The sequence below is a fragment of the Malaclemys terrapin genome, chromosome 1 (genome assembly GCF_027887155.1).
Source record: "Malaclemys terrapin pileata isolate rMalTer1 chromosome 1, rMalTer1.hap1, whole genome shotgun sequence".
NCBI lineage: Eukaryota > Metazoa > Chordata > Testudines > Emydidae > Malaclemys > Malaclemys terrapin.
In genome coordinates, this window is record NC_071505.1 from 83,429,036 (window position 1) to 83,443,005 (window position 13,970).

Sequence of the window (13,970 nt, forward strand, 5' to 3'; positions counted from 1 at the left end):
CAATGTTGATAAATGCAAAGTAATGCACATTGGAAAACATAATCCTAACTATACATATAAAATGATGGGATCTAAATTAGCTGTTACCACTCAAGAAAGAGATCTTGGAGTCACTGTGGATAGTTCTCTGAAAACACCCACTCAATGTGCAGCGGCAACCAAAAAAGCAAACAGAATGTTGGGCATCATTAAGAAAGGTATAGATAATAAGACAGAAAATATCATACTGCCTCTATATAAATCCATGGTACGCCTACATCTTGAATACTGCGTGCAGATGTGATCACCACATCTCACAAAAAGATATATTGGAATTGGAAAAGATTCAGAAAAGGGCAACAAAAATGGTGAAGGTCATGGAACGACTGCCATATGAGGAGAGATTAATATGACTGGGACTTTGCATCTTTGCAAAGAGACGATTAAGGGGGGATATGATAGAGGTCTATAATATCAGACTGGTGTGAAGAAAGTAAATAAGGAAGTATTATTTACTCCTTCTCATAACACAAGAACTAGGGGTCACCAAATGAAATTAATAGGCAGTAGGTTTAAAACAAACAAAAGGAAGTATTTTTTCACACAATGCATGGTCAACATGTGGAACTCCTTGCCAGAGGATGTTGTGAAGGCCAAGACTATAACAGTGTTCAAAAAAGAACTAGATAAATTCATGGAGGATAGGTCCCTCAATGGCTATTAGCCAAGATAGGCAGAGATGGTGTCCCTAGCCTCTGTTCGCCAGAAGCTTGGAATGGGCGCCAAGGAATGGATCACTTGATGATTACCTGTTCTGTTCATTCCCTCTGGGGCACTTGGCATTGGCCACTGTCAGAAGACAGGATACTGGGCTAAATGGACCTTTGGTCTGACCCAGTATGGGCGTTCTTATGTTCTTAATAATTACCCATAAGTCAGACCTATACCAAGCAATTTATGACAATTTGACAGTGAATGTTATGTCTGACAACATAACTAGCTTTCTGTGAAATATACTACTTGCTTCGATGTTCCACTGGATTATATGTAGGAAAATGGTATGATGACAGAATAATATCAAGTCCTTTATTTATTTATTTTTTAAAATGCACCACAGAGTTAATCGTGTTTGTGTTTCTCTAGGTAGAAAATTAAATAAGACTTTCTAAACAGATCCATTAAATGTAAAGCTTTATTATTGTTTTAATGCTTACCAGGTACTCGAAGACGAGAGTCAAAGATTTCTCTGTGTGAACAATATCATGTAAAGTAACAATATTTGCATGCTTTAGGTCTTTTAATAATGACACTGTAAAAGAGAAAAAAAGAAAATTAAAGCTTAAGGATAGGACTTGAGGGGAAAACTAAGGAGTAAATGTATTACTAATTAATCCAAATTTATTAGTTATTTGTTTAATTTCTATGGTAATTTAAATTTAGTTTTCACAATTTAATATTTCATAAAGCATTAAGTTAACCCATTCATTTACATAAGAAAATTCTAAAAACACAAATTCATCTAGGGCACACTGTGAAGCAGACAAGACCATGTACCACCACTGAACTGCAGAGTTATAATTAATTCATACACTATATGGACAGACAGTATTTCAGGCACAAGTTAGTCATGTCATGTTATATACTCTAAACTCCAGAAAGTTGTTTGCTTCTGTTATAATTAACAGTAAATTATAAAAGCCTCAATAATTTCTAACACTTAGAAAGCTTCATTTATTTGAAAACACAATTACAGTCCATGAAATAAATGCATTTGAAATGTGTCTCAAAATTGCAACTCAATTAACTTGATTGCAGTACTCCATATGATAAATAGTGTTAGTTATTGTAATATCCAGTTTACACGAGAATAGCATCAATTCTTTGGCCAAACGGTATAATTTCAGTTAATAATATATTTTAAATAAAAGGAAAAAAATATTTTCCGCACCTTCTCTTATGGCTGTGCATGGTGCCCCCTCTTCATGTTCCAGTCGGATTTCTTTTAGAGCTACCAGGTTCTCTGTCAATTTACTTCTTCCCTTATATACTGTTGCATAAGTACCCTATGTGGTAAGGGGAAAGGAACACATTTAAAACTTTTCTTTTATAGAAAGCGCAACACACACACACACACACACACACACACACACACAAAACCCCTACCCCAAACAAATAAGATCTATGACAGGTCCTACAATTAGTTTCATTTTGGGAACAGCAGCTTCTGGAAATAACTCAATTTATTTTTTCTTCTTCTTCTTTTTTTTTTTTTTTTGGACACAAGCATAATTCATCAATGACTTTCAGACACAGGCCTTGATTTTCAGAGAGTCTGAGCACTCTCAAACCTAGATGAAGTCAATGGGAGCTGCAAGTTTAGAACCTTCTGAAAGTCAGGCCCAAACCTTTTAAGATATGTCAAGGAAACGGAAAAGAAGCTATCAAAAAGAATAAAAATATGTTCACTATACATTTAATTTCACAGGAGAAGACAGGTAAAACAAATGCAATTTTTCACTTTTGCTGACCTAATGGACAGTGTGGATTATTAAGCTCATCTTTTGGTATTTGCTTCATTAGTCCAATATAAGCTTCAAAAAAACACCCAGAAAATGTGTTACATAATTATACAGGGTACTGGAGAGAGATTCCATTTCAGAAGATTGCTACAATCAGTTTATATTAAATATCAAAAATAAGGGACAGTATCATCTCGGGAAATGTTACATATCCTGTATTGTTCATTACAGTATAGAGTAATTAAAATGAAATACAATAAATCCATATCTATGCAGACCATCACCCTATATATTTATTAACATGTTCACAAAGATATGTAACATTACATCAGGTTATAGAGCTATCCAAAATAAAAGGAGTTGAATTAAATGATAGGCATTTGGAGAGGGCTGAAACATTGCATCTCAAAAACAGAGGATTCATAATTGCAAAGTCAAGTAACATAGTATACAATATATGTGTGCTTTTGCATGTGTGTTTGTATAGCAGTCATTAGTATCTAACTGCTGAACAGGCAACACAGGCCTTCATAGCAACTGTTCATAGGATTTTCTAGAGGAGGATTTTCTAGTGGAGTTTTGCTTTTTCCCAAGCTCTATGAAACTAATTGGTTTGGTTGTGGTGGTGTTTTGTTGTTGTTTCGTTTTTGGTAACAGTATGCATATATACATATGTATATTGACAAGCTGAGTGATAGTGACATTGCTTTGTGTATTAACATATATGTTTAGTTTAACGAAAGAGCTCTATCAAATATGTAGATACAATGTAGTTCAACTTTAAAACCAAAGTCAACATATAAGTAAGTTCCAAGTAAAGAAAGCATTTATTATTGTCAAAATGATAATCACTACTGAACAAAATTATACAAACCTCTCCAAGCTTTTCCAATTTGATGTAAGTTTCCATTTTCCCAAATCCAATTTCTGACTGTAATGCAAGCAAAAAGATGGTACATTTAGTATAAACATAAAAATTAATCGGGAGCAGTATTTCACTGTATATATATCACTTATTCAACAAACTAAAAACATTTGTTTAATAAAATATCCTAAAGTGACTCATAGACTTTAAGGTCAGAAGGGACCATTATGATCACCTGGTCTGACCCCCTGCATGCTGCAGGCCACAAAACCGTCCCTACCCCTTCCCTTGACTCTGCTGTTGAAGTCCCCAATCCTGTGTTTTAGTGACTTCAATTGGCAGAGACCCTCCTGCTAGTGATCCCTACCCCATGCTGCGGAGGAAGGCGAAAAACCTCCAGAGGCTCAGCCAATCTACCCTGGAGGAAAATTCCTTCCCGACCCCAAATATGGCGATCAGTAAGACCCCGAGCATGTAGGCAAGAGTCTCCAGCCTGACCCCTGTTAGCCATTATACTATTTATCTACCATTGCTTGGTATTCCTTGGCTAATATGTTTTACCATTAAACCATTCCCTCCATAAACTTATCTAACTTAATCTTAAAACCAGACAGGTCCGTCGCCCCCACCGTTTCCCTTGGAAGGCCGTTCCAATATTTCACCCCTCTAACGGTCAGTGGTGAAGCAATCTTTATAAAATTGTTAGGTTTTAAGAATTATTTTAGCACATCATATTACAAGGACTTGTCTCCAAAGAACCAATCCTGAAGCTCAGCATGCCTTCCTAACATCACCTCTAGTCAGCTATCAACTTAAATTTAAGAAGGTACAAACTGACCACCCTATCTTCCCTCCCAAACTCTCTTTACTCTCCCCATTTTGTCACTGCTGACAGCATCAGTGGGGCCTGTAACATGGGGATCATTTTTGACTGCTCTACCACCTCCACCATATCCAAATCCTCGTGCTTCTCCCTCAAAAACATTTTTAAGATCACGTCTTTTCCTGCTAAACACTTGCTTAGGCCCCCATCACTTGGCTTGCTTACTGCCGCCATGTCCTCTCTGACCTCCCTGACACCTACCTTGTCCCACTTCAGTCCGTACCAAACACTGCCAGTAAGATCCTCACATTTCAATCTGGCTGTGTCACCCCATATCTTTGAATCCTCCCACATCTAGTTCCCACTTCTTGTCTTTGCCTTCTAGGACCTGCATAATTCTACCTGGCCCTATTTATCCACATTTGTCTCTTTGCATGTTGCCAGCCCTGACCCCTCCTCTTTGCCAATGCAAAGTCTTGATGCACTGTTTGTCCACATCTCCAACAAATGCCCCCCACGAGTTGGACTGCAAGCCCACTAACTTCTCTTTCAATTCCCTTCTCTACTCATCTACTTGATGCCTACAAGTAACTATAATGTGGTCATTGTAGGGTAATTCCTATTTACAATAAGACCACTTTACACTGCTCTGGCCCAAAAGGGGCCAGAATGCAGACATTTAAAATGGGCTCGTATAAATTAGCCTCTGCAGTGTCAAAACTCAGCTCTTCCTGGGGTTTGACTTCATTAACAAACTAATGATCAATAGGGTAGTAACATCGGATCCAAGCCTACTTCCTAAGTTTGGCTGCTTCTTCACTTTCTAATTCAGGGCAGCTCTATGTCTCAGATTCAAGATTCCTCTGACAGGGAAGTGATACTCTGAAGTCTCCTTTTTCATTGTTTCCAGCTGGAGGGACTTTCCCCACAGTTTTGGTATTTGTAGCAGGTGCTGTGAGGTGGAGCTAGCTTCATCCCCTATTTCCCAAACAGACCAGCATGTGTTTTTTGTCCACTCCATTACAGGGCTTCCAGGCTTCCATTATAAATCTTATGTTCATTCCTCTCATAACTCTGTACAGGAAATATAGTTTTGCAGGAAATAAAAAGGAGGAGGAACTTCAGGTCACCACTTCCTATACTGCAGAAGAAATGAAGCCCAGTTGCTGGTGTTAGGGTCTATGGACAGTTTCTAGCATTTAAAAACACTTTCAAGGGATAATTCACAAAATAACCTGAGTGTTTGGAGGCTACGAGGCTGTAATTCACATAATGAGTTTGGGTACATTTTGGCAGATTTTACAATGTTTACTCTATCTTTTTCTCCAATTATTTAATTAAGAATAGAATCTAGAGTAGCCAACAATACAATACAAGTGCATTCACCAGAGGCAGGGATACCTAATCTGCCCCCTACTCATTTGTATTACAATATTCATGATGCTACAATGCAGATCAGTGTAAGCAGTGTCAGGGATCATGGAATGGTATTTACCTTGTCCCATTATTACATTCCCTGTAAAGCATATAGGAACTAGTACTCTAAGGAGATAGTGTGGATGTTCTACCAGTTGTGGAAACATGTTAACATAATGTCATTACTTACCCAATTTAATGTATGTTGCATTAAACTCTTTTTTGAAAGTAGTTTGACTTTAGGCTATCATGTATAAAGATCAAATGCTATACAGCATTCTATCAGAGTAAGACACATGTTCTCTAGCATTAATTAAAATCCACCACTTGGCTAGAGGAGAAGGTGGGTAATGTAGATATGTCAAGACAGATATTCAACAATATCCAAGGTTTGCTTGCCTAGATGGTTTGGCACCAGTTGTGGTATATTTTAGCGGAACAACACTAAAGAAAAAAACTCCAGTGAAAGAATATTTAAACATAGTAAGCTTTCATTTTTCCTTCAAAGGGTGCCTAGGCTACTTACTAATTGTAAATTAGTTTTGCTGTAATACAAGTCTGCAAATCAGGACTTGTATATGCAGGTTTCAAAATTCTATTTATAGCCTCTTATTTTAATAGTTGATGCACTGAAGGTATCCATTCACAATACTGTATCTGTCAATACACATTAGTATAGTAAATGAACTATTATACAAAACTATTAAAATTTTGCAATAATGTCAGTGGTACGATTTGGAAGAGGCACAGCCAGGTCTAAAATTCAACCAATCTTCATCGTATTTGTTTTAAATTTCTACTAATCCTTGAACATATATCGGTTTTCAAAACAAAGGATGCAACATATGTAAATTGTAATTACTACTCTCCAGGCAACCTTTCAGTCACAACCTCAGAGAACTGGGTTTCATTTCATTTCAAGAGAGCAGTGCAGACTGACAGAGTGGAAGGACAAAGCAGCACCTGCATGCCCACAAACCAAAATGCAGCTGGCAGGTTTCATTTTAGACCTAGAAGTCCTGACAATATCTTTAAAGTACAGAGAAAAACCTCAACAACAACAAAAAAAACAGACAAAAAAACCCCCAACACCTCCACAATCCATCCCCACAACTTGTGACAGACGTACCATTTCAAATACATATTATATTCATTAGAGGGCACTGTTTTTCTTATTTTCATTCTAGAATGCAGAGGGCATCCTAGACCAGACTGCTTTAGAGCTAACATATAATAAGTATGAATTTTAGATGCAGAGAAAAAAATAAGACTAAATATTATAATCCAAGCCTTCAACGTTTACTGCAGTACACTGTTACCTCAGAAAAGAGAAAGTTACCAGGGGACGGTATTGCTCATAGATGTGATAACAGTAACTCCAAAATACTTAAATAAATAGTTAATGATCTACCAAGTATTGAAACAAAGGTATTACATAGCTAATTACATCAACTCAGCAGAGGCATTTAGATATTTTCACATATCTAATTAATAAATAAAGCAGAATGTTCTTGCAAGAAAATTAATAAAATCAGCAAACAGAATTTATAAAGCTATTCAATTTCTTTCTTTATTTTTTATGCTTAAAAATGCTCCTGATAATGGCCTGGTTTGGAATGGGATAGAAAGTCTTTCATATCTGGGTCAATAGTCAGAATCCAACCTAGATCAGTAATGACTGAAAAATTATTACTTTTCAGATGGCTACTTGATGGCCTATGTTAAATGAAGTAATAGTCCATTTCCTAGGAGACAGAACTATAACTCTTAAGTCCAATTCAAATTGTAGGATCTATAATAATACCACAATTATAAACACAGAGCTCTCCCCCCAAAAAGAATACATTAAAAAAAAAAAAAAGAAGTTACCTAAATGTAATTTTGCATGCTTTATTTGAATTGATTTGTTAACTAACCTTGAATCTATTTTTTTAAATAAAACAAAAACCTAGAACACCATGTCAACATAACAGTGGGAAAAGAAGAACATTTGTTATCACCATATTTGCCGAACTCCAAAAGAACATGCGTTATGTGTGTTTGTATAGCAGTCATTAGTATCTAATTGGTGAACAGGTAACACAGATCTTCATAGCAACTGTTCACAGAGGACTTCCTAGTGGAGTTTTGCTCTTCTCAAACTCTATGATTAAAAAATGTTTTCCCCTTAGGCTGCGCTAACTTAGGGATAAAATATGCACCACTGAAGTCAGTGGGAATTTTACCACTGACTTCAATGAATGCTGGCTCTGGCCCTTAGTGAGGAATGATGGTGAGAAAAATCTGCAAAATGGAAATAAAGAAAACTGGAAGAGAAAAATTTAGAAGTTTCATCCTGTAAGTTACTGAGCTTTCCCATGAATTTCAATAGGGAGTAAAGGGTGCTCAGCATCTCTTGGCTGCACTCAGCACCTTGTAGTCTCAAATAGAGTTAAACAATATATAATATGAAAATACATGGTATGCAGAGATATGACTGGAACTGACATTTTTCAAGTAGAACAGGTTTGTTTGGGAAGCAGAGATAACAGAAACTTACTAGTGATGCTCTACGAGAACGTCGACTCATCGGTTGATCAAATGGTGGACTGTTTATCTGCAGCTTTTCTAGATATCCATCAGGTATCCTGATGTCTGCAGGCAGTGACAAGCGCTTGTTCAGATCCTGAAGAAATAAGTAAATATTGTCAAAAGGACACAGGTCAATTTAGGGCTCAAAATTAGGCTGTGTTAAAACAAGTCTTTACAAAGATTATCAACTGAGGTATTTCTACAATTAAAAAAAGAATCAAGGGAAACAGTTTACTAATTTAAAAAAATTACATTCTCCTGTCATACTTATAACTCAAACACTTCAGCAACTGGCTACGAAAGGAGATCCAGAAAATTCAGAAACTGATCTAGAAACTGACTAATTTACTGTCATAGGAAAAGCTGAATGAAACATAAAAAGTAAACAAATACAAATGGTAAAAAGTAATTGAGATTTTTAAAAATATTTTCAGTTTCAATAATTTATGATGTAAAAAACAGGTAGACTCAAGACTAGTAAGGAAATCCCTTTTCATAAAAACAAAAACAAAAAGTGCCCCTTACGTAGACTGAAGAGTTAGCTATTCTGTTTTTATTCTGTTAAATATTAAAGTAACTTAAGAAATTGGTTTTCAATCTCATCCGTTCCGCTCCTACCTTGACAGTGTGGCAAATAGAATCACTTCAGCAAAATGGCCACCTACCTTATTTGAATCATATGACAATTATAATTTAAAGTGTCAAAAATACATTTCCCAGTTTACTGTGTTAAGCTCTCCTTACTTTGTTAACTTTTAGAAAGCTATCATAGAATCATAGAATATCAGGGTTGGAAGGGACCTCAGGAGGTCATCTAGTCCAACCCCCTGCCCAAAGCAGGACCAATTCCCAACTAAATCATCCCAGCCAGGGCTTTGTCAAGCCTGACCTTAAAAACCTCTAAGGAAGGAGATTCCACCACCTCCCTAGGTAACCCATTCCAGTGCTTCACCACCCTCCTAGTGAAAATGTTTTTCTTAATATCGAGCCTCAACCTCCCCCACTGCAACTGGTACCACTGAGAACAGTCTAGATCCATCCTCTTTGGAACCCCGAATCATCAGCCAATGCTAGTATGGGTCAAAACGCCTTTATATCGAGCAAATTTTGAAATAGAAATTCATGATATTTCTGAGATATAGATTTTCACAGGTTGTTTTCAGTTTGGTTTTGAACTTAAATATATCAGAAAATGAGACATCAATTATTCTTTTTAGTTGCTCAGTTGCCACCACAGAGATTTATTTGAAGGAGATTCTGAGATACACAACAAGGGCAGATAAGTATCTCCTAAAATAAAGTCATTGTTGTCAAATAAATAGGGTTTACCCAGGGTAAACAACTCTATGTTCAGTAACTAGCTGCACATTTACCTAGATACACCCTGCAAAGGAGCCAGTGCTCTTGGCTGTGCAGAGCAAAAACCTTGAATGCTTTTAACTTAGGTACCTCAGAGACTCCCTTGCTCATCATGTGTTTCCACAGCAGACGGTGAAGATAAGATGAGACAATAAAGCTAACAGCCTCCAGGTTTAAACAAGAATGACACTGCTGGCAGCAGGATGTTTTTAGTGAAGAATTCTTGACTCGGGAATTTGCTCCTCCCCTTGGTTCAACAAAGGCAAGGTCTGTTGACTAGTAGGGCATGCTGCAAAGCCTACCTATATGCTCACATTGTCTAAAAGCTGAAGTTTTGATGAACTAGTTGGCTTGGGAAGGATTTAATGTTTATACTGTATTTGTATTACATGCCTAGAATAATGTTATCCTGAAATAAATATATAAGAAAGCTGCATGAAACTCAGCAGTTCATGGCATTTCCAATAGGGATAGGTACACCACAATGCATGCCAGAGACTGACTCACATTTGTGCATGTGCTATATATTGTGGCCAGTGGATTTGCACATTTTCAATGAGATGCCACTGAGGCCTGAATTTCTGGCACTTGGCTCACATCCAGGAGGCCTCTTTCTTTTTCACTCACTCCCCAAATCCCTTAATGAGATATAATGCTATGTGCTTTATCTAGACTTTTGTAGTGAGTGAGGATTATGCCCAACACCCACTTCATGACATAGTTTGAAAACTCAAAATGAATGTGTTAATATTTTGAACAGAAGTATGAAATTAGGCACACAATTTGTAATAAATGAAGTGTTGCTGAGCATCTGAATGTGGGAGATGACTGAAATGTCAACCAGCATTTCAAGCTTCAGTTCTACAAAATATCAAGATTGTGGCTTTGCAGTTCTTGAATAATTTTCAGCTTTGATATTCAATAATTTTGATATCATTGGCAATTTAAACACTGCCTATTGTTTTTTTGGGAGCATGAAAGAACTTTACAACAAAGAAATTAGTTAATTATAGTGGGAGCTGGTGGTGACCCCCTATACTTAGGTAACCTAACACTTGACACTATAAGCGATTCTTGTGACCTCTTTTTAAGAAGGTCTGATGCTTCCATTGTTTGCAGAGGAACACTGAAAAATCAGCAGGGATGAAACCCTTGAGCTAGAGAAGTGCCTTTTCATTGTCCTATGAAATTCCATTTGGGCTTACCTCAATTATAAACCTCTTTTAAAAAAAAAAAAAAAAATCACCATTTCCTTACTGCTGTTTGCATTCCACAGGCAGACTTTGGCAGCATGCCAAAATAATAACCAAACACCAACACTCTAAAGAGAAGGCTTTACCCTGCCACCAAAGCAGCAGCTGCAGCCATAGCATTACATACTGTACTGGGAATGTGTGGGAGCTGTTGGCTCATCGGGGTTGGGGAACACAGGGGAGAGAACTAGACCAGTGGTTCTCAACTTTTCCAGACTACTGTACCCCTTTCAGGAGAGTGATTTGTCTTGTGTACCCCCCCCCCTCAAAACTACTTGTTTACAAAATCAGACTTAAAAATACAATACGCTATTACTGAAAAATGGCCGACTTTCTCATTTTTACCACATAATTATAAAATAAATCATTTTGAATATAAATATTGTACTTACATTTCAGTGGGTAGTATATAGAACACTATAAACAAGTCATTGTCTGTATGAAATTCTGGTTTGTACTGACTTCTCTAGTGCTTTTTATGTTGCCTGTTGTAAAACTAGGCAAATATCTAAATGAGTTGATGTACTTCCTGGAAGACTTCTGCGTACCCCTAGGGGAACGTGTACCCCTGGTTGAGAACCACTGGACTAGACCAAGAGATCCAGGATCCAGCATATGGCCAAAGTATTTCATTCTCCCTTCTCCAGGAGCAGAACGTAGGGCAAATACTCCCCAGCTTCAAGGATAGAGAGGAGAAGAGAGCTCAGCTGGGTTCCCCAAACACGTCCTAGACCCAGCTCATAGAATTAATAGTCCACCGTTTCCCCCTCTGGGATAACAGCGTACTCCTGCTGCCAGCTAACACAGTCCTGTAGCTTAAGTGGTAGATGTCCATGCTGTAGGTGCAGAGTTCAATCCATGCTGATCGTGCATGATACTACAATTTAAATAAATTTTTACAGCTTTTTGTACATAATTAAATTTAGAAAAAATAAGGTTTACATGATGTGTAGATCAGCCCATGTAATGAACTACTCCGGTGAATCATTAAATTAAATATTATGACTAGGTTTTAAAAAGGCGTTGGATAATTTTATTACTAATCTACATTTGTATTGGTATAAACGGAAATCTTGATAATGATGATACAATCTCCTGCTAGTTTCTGGTGATAAGGGTCAAAGTTTTTCTATATAGCACTGTAAAGATGGGTTGGTGTATCACCTGGGGTGAAGGGTGAAGCATTCAACTTCACGTAATGCCTTCTTGGCACTGGATTCTAAACAAGCCAAGATTTACCAATGATCTTACCTACAGAAGCAGAATATTTTCATGAATTTAATTTTCCAATGCTTTTAAAATGTCATCTTCCACAAGCATTATATTTGGTGAATTTAGGTTTTTCAGAAAGTCAAGTAATCATTCAATAGATAGTATCTCATACTGGTTAACAGAGGCAGGTTGTCAGATTATTTTGAATTACCTACAGACTTTATGAAAGTAAGGCTGAGTATTACTATAGTAAGTGTTCTTTTATGATTGGTTCCCTATTAGAGTGACCAGACAGCAAATATGAAAAATCACGAAAGCGGGGGGGGAGGAGTAGGTGCCCATATAAGAAAAAGCCCAGAATATTGGGACTGTCCCTACAAAATCGGAACATCTGGTCACCCTATTCCCTATTAAGTGATGCTGTTGGACAGCAAATATCTTAAGAAACTGTAGACCAGGGCATTTCAAGTAATGGGCCACAACTCAGTGGTGGGTGCTGGGAAGGCATTCTCAGCTAGTTACATTCTACCAGCTGAGAGGGGAAGAAAAGCAGAAATATTGCTGCAGTTCTTAAATCCAAGCAGGAGTTTATGCAGGGAAGGGAAGCAGCTCTCTTATGCCTGCTATTGCTGCTCTACTGTCACCTGACACAGAGAAGTTCTTGCCCTCCCTTTATCCCTCCTTCCCTTCCTACACAGCACTCTTCTTCGGAGCACAAAAACTGGTGCTTCACAGCTAGTTATGCAGCCTTGAAGCAGCACTGCCAAACCAAGAGCTAAGATTTGTGTGGGAAAGAGGGAGCAGACATCCCACCATATAGCCAACCTCCAGTATCTCTCACAACACCTCCCAATCCCCAGAAATTGTCCCATTAGCAGTCACATGTAGAGCTGGGTGAATAACTAATGTTTTAGTTCACTGGCAGTTTCAACCCCCGTACCCCCCAATTCAGTTCTCTTCAAACCAAATCTGAAATTTTTCAGAATTTTTGGTAAATCAATAAAGTGTGACCCAAAAATATTTTGTTTCCAGATATTTTTTAAAAGGGCTTGATTCACAAAACAAGGAGATGGTGGTGGTGCCTTCCCCTATAACTTTACTCCTGAGGGAATTCTGCACCAAAAAAATTAAAAATTCTGCGCCAACCCTCGCCCCGCACACAATATTTTAAAATTCTGCATATTTTATTTGTCAATAAATAAATGTTGAGGCTCCAGCATAGCAATGGGGAGCAGAGGCTACTGGCTGCACAGAGGTGAGAGATCATCTTACAGCCCCCGCCCCAGGACACTGACTCGGCAGTAAAGCTGCACCCGATCCTGACACAGCGCAAGGGCAAGGCCTGTCCCAGAAAGTGAGAGGGACAGTCATGCACAACTGATCCGGGTGTGGGCAAGCAGGCTCAGCCTGGCAGGATCCAAGTGTGGAGGGGAATAGTGTGTGGGGATCCAGGTGTAGGGTGAGAGGGTTCTGTGTGGGGCAATCTAGGTGTGGGTGGCTCATTGGGGTCCAGGTGTGTGTGTGGAGGATATGGATGCACAGGGACTTGCTGGTGGGTGCAGGGGGAATGGGACTCTGCAGGGCGGTCAAGGTGAAGGTGGTTGGGGGCTCAGTGGGGGGGGGATCCAGGTGCTGGAGGAGTGGGGCTTAGGGGGTTGAGGGTCTCAGTGCAGCTGGTTGGGGCTCTGGGGTGGGTGTGGCAGGCTCGTCAGGGTAGTCCAGGTGCAGGGGGTGGGTGGGATTTGTCTGGGTGGGGGTTGGAATATGGCAGGCTCATGGGGGGGGTCTGGAGGCGGGGGGGGAGGTTGAGTCTCAGTGGGGGTGGGGTCTGGGTGCAGGGGGCTCTGGGTGCAGGGGGTGAGGTTCAGTGGGGTGGGGATTTGGTGTGGGGGTCTTGGTGGGGGGGAGGGTTCTGGGTGCAGGGGGGAAGCTTGGCTGGGTACGGGGGGTCCAGATGCATGGGGGTTGGATGA

General features: G+C 38.8%; 1 protein-coding gene across 3 annotated transcripts in view; it reads right to left on the reverse strand.

Moving 5' to 3' along the window:
• Nucleotides 1-13,970, reverse strand: part of CDK17 (cyclin dependent kinase 17) — a 167,361-nt gene that overhangs the window by 15,362 nt on the left and 138,029 nt on the right. For all 3 annotated transcript variants that reach the window (XM_054028505.1, XM_054028525.1, XM_054028515.1), the window contains 4 exons: nucleotides 8,142-8,267; nucleotides 3,373-3,429; nucleotides 1,928-2,042; nucleotides 1,194-1,288 (listed from right to left, as the gene is read on the reverse strand). In XM_054028505.1, the coding sequence (XP_053884480.1) occupies nucleotides 1,194-1,288; nucleotides 1,928-2,042; nucleotides 3,373-3,429; nucleotides 8,142-8,267 (393 nt within the window). The remainder of the gene's footprint in view (nucleotides 1-1,193; nucleotides 1,289-1,927; nucleotides 2,043-3,372; nucleotides 3,430-8,141; nucleotides 8,268-13,970) is intronic.